The 6,000-nt window shown below is 39.1% G+C and overlaps 1 protein-coding gene across 2 annotated transcripts in view; it reads right to left on the bottom strand.

Moving 5' to 3' along the window:
• Positions 1–2,046: 2,046 nt before the first annotated feature.
• il1rapl1a (interleukin 1 receptor accessory protein-like 1a) overlaps positions 2,047–6,000 on the bottom strand; it is a 79,508-nt gene continuing 75,554 nt past the window's right edge. The window contains exons 9-12 of one of the 2 annotated variants that reach the window (XM_079881044.1): positions 5,607–5,753; positions 5,268–5,438; positions 4,579–4,623; positions 2,047–4,409 (exon numbers count right to left, since the gene is read on the bottom strand). In XM_079881044.1, the coding sequence (XP_079737170.1) occupies positions 3,688–4,409; positions 4,579–4,623; positions 5,268–5,438; positions 5,607–5,753 (1,085 nt within the window). In that variant the 3' untranslated portion in view covers positions 2,047–3,687. The remainder of the gene's footprint in view (positions 4,410–4,578; positions 4,624–5,267; positions 5,439–5,606; positions 5,754–6,000) is intronic. The other variant, XM_079881045.1, reaches the window with a different exon arrangement.

The raw sequence follows: 6,000 nt of genomic DNA, 5'->3' as shown, positions 1-6,000 counted from the left end.
TTAAGAACACAAATGAAGATATGGTTGATGAAATCTGAGAGCTTTCTCTCCCTCCATTGACAGCAAGTTTAAGAACGACATTTTGGAATAAGAACAACACAATGCAATTAGCCTATTTATTTTATTAAGAAAATATCATATACATAAGAACAAATGGGCTCTTTGCAAAACAAATGTCTCAAATTTTATGTGACATCAAATTATTCATAAACCTTTTGGAACAAACTAAAAACAAAAAAGCATTGAAATGTATTAACTTTATTGTAGGTATTGGCTGGTAGCTATGTTGTTAATAGTGACCATGTAATACCTATTGTTCTTGTGCCTTTGAATAAAAAAATACCAAAACCTAAAATAGCGAAACATTTATTTTTTCTCTTTACTGACATTTCTAATGTGTTTATAAGTTATTAAACTAGAAAAAGTTGAGTACACCAAGACAAACTTTTAATATTGGGTTGACAGGCCTTGCCTGAAAGTTTGAAGTAGATTTAAAAGCTTAGCTTTGAAAGTTTTAGGATCAGGATGGACTGAAAGGGAAGGTTTTAAAGGTGTACTGCACAACTGGGATCTATGTTTACTCAAAATGTAAAAAAAAAAAAAAAAGTTATAACCCTGACCTGGAAGGACATCCCTCATTTCGCTGTACCAAAAACTCCATGAGCAAAAATCCTTTAATGCCGTTTGGCACATTGATGGTACATCTCAAATGGATAGACCATCTACATGTAAAGAATTTTCATTTATGGGCACCAGGCAATTTGCTTATCGAGCTAACATGTTATCGAGTTAGCATTTGTACAAAACTAAAGCTCTTCTGGCTTTAATACAGGCACACCCAGATGTACCTACTGCGTGATGTAAATGTCAACAGCAGGCTGGTCCTTGCATCAAAGCGCTGCTTCAGCAAATCCGTATGAACAGCACTTCATCCGACTGGCGTTCCTCAGGGATGTATGCAACTGTATCTCCCCTGTTATATCATATTAATAGCAGTGAAGTTCAATGTAACAACAGTGACCTGCTCCTTTCAAGTAAGCTGATGATACAGCTTTGCTCGCTTGCCAGAAGGATGTAAATAGTCTATTTCCAGTATGGTGACAGCCGTGTCTTCTGGTTTGATAACAGCTCTTTACACATTAATATCACCAAGATGAAGGAGCCATGATTAGAAAGTTGCGCTCAAGCTGGCAGCACAGGATGTGAAGCAGGTCACCGTGTACTATAATAGACTTTCAGAGCAACACTGACTACATCCACATGAAGCCAAAGCAACAAACACCATTTAATGGTGAAAAATGTTTAGAAATCCTGGTTAAACATTACAGTAAGGTTCAATTAGTTAATTCATTAGATATCAGAAACTGCTATAATGTTAATTTATATATACTAATACATTTCTAATATATAAATATGAACTACTATGTATTAACAGTGAACAACAGTATGTTTATAAATGAACTTTAACCTAGACAACAAATGCTATAAATGTTTTGTTCATAGTTCGTTGAATTGAATGTCACTTTTACCATTGGCAGTAATCAAGTGATCCTGTTTAATTTTGCTGTTGTGATGTAACTTTACTATTTTAAGGATCGTTTTTACTTTGGTCCATACTGCATGTCTGCTTATGTTCAATGATTAATTAAAGTCTATATTAAATATTTATAAATGGTATCTGTCTGCATGCTTTCAGCCAGTTTCAAAGACCATTCTATGACAATAAAATAAAATGTTTTCAGATATGTCAGTCTGTTTGTAGTAATACATAAATAAGTGCATATATTAGATCTCATTTTCTCTTTTATTTAAAGAGGTGCATTCATATGCATATATGTTTCATATTTTTTTGCCTATTCGACTGTAGTATCCAGTATTTAGCATTTTGCTCATAGTTGTGATATTCAGTTTTAGCAACTCACCTAGAACCTTGAGTTTGGTTCTCAAAATTGTCTGTGTTATTCAGACAATACACTGAGGCCTAACACTCGTCTCCAACCATACACACGCACACACACACACACAAAATTTCACCGACCAGCTTATAGTGGTTTGTGACTTTACTGTACACAGTGAGAAACAATATAAAAAGAAAAATGATTGTGCCTCTAGAGAGATCACACATCTCTCTGTGATAGCTTTTGTTCATAATACAGTAAATATTCAAATCAGGATACACAACTAGTCTCTATGCATACTCAAGAGGTGAACATTCATACATAATTCTAATTATTTTTATAAACAATTTTTTTTTTGCAACTGAATTAAAAAAAAAAAATCAAAGGAAAAATAGGAGAAAAGAAATTACAGGAATAGTTTCAGATTTTTTTTTTCTTTTTTTTGTTTTTACAGTTAGACCTCTGTTTACTTTCAAACCAGTTGATTCTGATTCTAGCTTTGTGTTTTTCCCCCTTAGAGTCATCAGTACATGCTGCCATAAGTGAAAACCCCTAGATCAGTAAAACCTCTAGACGAGATACAACAAACATATGTTGACTTTGGGCATTTATTAAATCGTATGGTATGTGTTCAAGCGGAGATTATTTGATACCCTATTCTAGAATGCGAGTATACAGGCCCGTGTCCCTCTGTGAAACATGCCAGCATGTATCTGAGTTACACAGCAGCTAGAGGAGAAAAAGACAAGCATGTAACCAGTGAGTTAGACGTCAGACTGAGAGTTAAACGGATTAGAAATGTGAAAGAAAGGTGAAAAGGTCTGTATGTGGATCAAAAGTCCTAGACTATGAACATAAATAAAAAAATACAAACAGATATGCAGCTGATTATTGTTTCAGAAGTTAACATAAAACATTTACTTTTCTCCACAGATGAGAACAATGTAGCAAACTGTATAAAATACCCAAATTCACAAATAAGAGAGTCTTCAGTCCCATTGTCCCAATGACCCTGTGGTATTAGAGAGAAACAGCACTCTTCAGATATAAAAATAGATTTCTCGTCTTTTAAAATCCACTTAATATTTGAGAAATAATGCTGTTCCTCTTGTAAGAGAAGACAGCACCGCTCTCTGATCACCTCCGTCGACCCCTTTAGGCTTTCGTATATTTTGCATAATTTGTAATATATTTCCTTCTTGAAAATTTTGCAATTAAAACCATAAATACATACCTTACATTGGACAACAGAAAGAGGGACGGAACAAAACGCAGTAGCTTCCGAGCAGAACGACAGTAGCTAAAATCAAACGAGGAATATTTCAGTCCATTTCAAAAGAAGGTAAAAAAACCAAAAACAAAATCTCAATCAAATGTCCTTGTCCAACCTAAAAAAGAAGAAAAAGGGACAAAACAAAAGCATCGAGCATTAACGAGTAAAAATAGATGGCGTGATCAAACCAAACATGGAGACAGGAAGACAGCGTTGCTACAAATATAACGCTAACATCTACACGAGACCCTGTATACCTCCGTGTGGTGTGACTTTATTTTAGTCTTCACTTTATATGCTCAGTTCACGCCTACAGATATGGCACTACGTCGTCCCTCGCAGCTGGAGCAATGCCCAAAAGAAGACTCACATCCTCAGACCCACTTAGCGTGGACAGAACGATCATTTTGCTCACAGGAACCCACTAACCTCATTGTGTCCTGTGCTGTATGCCAGCTTATCTAGTCCCCCGTGTGCCAGGTGGCCCATACTGAGTGCGTTTCACTTCCTCTGTCTTTACCAGATGACGCTGGAGATGCTCGTCTCTCTGGGCAGCAGCGGGAGCATGGCGTTGTTGGCGTGGTGCTCGTCCAGGCTGTGTTGGCGCAGGGTCTTGTTGTTGACGGGCCGCTGGCCGTTCAGGAGGGTGAGGGGCAGGTTGCAGTAGGTGTGCTGGGGTGGCAGAGTGCCTCCGGCCGTGAAGGGCAGCTCGTAGTCGTAGCTGCGGTAGTGCGAGTGTTTCTGCCGTGCCAGCGAGTGCGAGCGGTACGAGCTCCGCAGGGACGGGCGCAGCTCGGGGTGAGCCGGAGCCAAGGCGGCGGACGTGGCCGTTGCCATGGAGATGGCCGAGACGGTCTGCAGGTCGACGAAGGGGCCGGGCTCGCCGGCGTCCAGCGCGTGATTGGTGAGGGTTTGCTGGGGGCGGCGGTACGGCATGGTGTAGCGGAGCTGCTTCCAGAAGCGCGAGCCGGGCTTGTTGCTCTGCGGGCCGTTCCAGTGCACAACGCTCAGGCATTTAATGGACTGTTTCAACTCCTCCACCTCCTGGTAGTTAATGACTCCTCGCAGATCGGCACACTCAATTAGGATCACTTTAATGTCCCCTGAAACCAGAGAGTTGCGCAGACGGGACTCCAGCTCAAATATACTCCACCCGCGGCGCAGCACGTAGCTCGGGGTCAGCACGATGATCAGACGTTTACTCATGTCTACGCAGCGGGACACGTCCTCTATGTAAGCTACATGACAGACAAAGAAAAAAGAAACTGTAATTCCAAAATCACTGGTATGAGGGCTGAAAATAATGCACATTTGAAGACAAACACACATTTAAGACACAACAACCACAGTCACTCATGAACAACAATCTGTGTGTGCGCGTGTTTTTGCATTCAAACAAAGCTGTACCTCTAAGAAGATGTGTGTCATCCTGGTAATGTTGACTGCTCATACCTGGACATAAACATTCAGCTTTCAGACAAAGCACACATACAGGGCAAAAACACCTGACATATGACCAAAACAAACACAGCGTTACATAAACGGTCTCTGATGGCTAATAAAACATATATATCATTATTACTTTGGTACTTGCCCACATTTGGAATATTAATAATAGTTAAATTGTTGTTTGGTTCTACAGAAAGTTTTCACAGAAAGTTTTAAGACTAAAAGTTATTTTGTTTTTTAACTTTTTTTCTAGTCAACATAAGGCTTTCTGATCATATTAATGCTGATGAGGGAGTTTAATTACAAATGATTCAATTACTCTGCAGTATTAGGAAGCAAGGTAAATCCAGTGCTGCTACCATGTTTATGAGATGAAAATGTCACACTTCATTATGAATGAGTTTTCATTAGCTCTGTACAATAAGTGCTGTTTGTCAAATCTGTCCATACAACTTTTTTATGATTGTTGTGGGTTTCTGAATACACTCCTAAAACTTCACAGAAGTTAATTTCTCTGATTATTTCAGAAATATCTGTGAACATCTGGTTTGTGCAAATGAAAATGTTTTACACATTTAAGACAACATTTACAAACACACTAACAAAGACATACATGCATTCACACAAAACACACATTCTGCACATACTGCTGGTAGGAATGAGATCTCGGTCAGGGATGAAGAGTTTGTATCCATAATGTTTCTCCAGGACATCAGGGAGAATCTCCAGAGCAAAGCGTTCCTCCTCCTGTAATTCCTGACCCCACTGATCCAGCTCCACCTTACTGTAGGACAGGTACGCATCATACTCCTTATTTTCTGAGGAGAAAAGAAAGAAAGAAAGAAAGAAATTAGAGGGTTTAACAAAATATTATTCTGATGAAAAAAAGAGTCCTAATTACATCCAGTAACAATCAGGATCAACAAATATGTAATTGCTGCAGTGTTGTGCTCAGTTACTCCTGTAGGGGGAGTGTGTGGCTTTACCTCCATCTGTATCCTCCCCACCAAAGTGATGCCTGTAGCAGAGCAGCAGCTCAATCCTGTAGCATTTATACACAGACAATAACAACGCCAACAGCAGAAGAATCGCACCCAGACCACCAGCCAACTCAACAGTGTACATCAGCTCCACTGAGAGACACAAAATGAAAAGAGAGACAAAATAAAATGATATAAGCTGACAATTCATCTTAGAACACATTAACATTAGCATATCATGCATTTAAACTCTTCAGCCTGTAAAACTACTGTGCCGGTAGAATGAGTGCTGGGATAAGCAGCAATTCCACATACTACAAATCAAAGAATACCATGGTATTGCCATCATATTTGTGTCCAATAAACATGGTATTGTTACATAGTCATCTCATATAATGGC

Source organism: Squalius cephalus (genome assembly GCF_949319135.1).
Source record: "Squalius cephalus genome assembly, chromosome: 9".
NCBI lineage: Eukaryota > Metazoa > Chordata > Actinopteri > Cypriniformes > Leuciscidae > Squalius > Squalius cephalus.
This window is presented reverse-complemented; position numbering and strand designations above follow the sequence as displayed.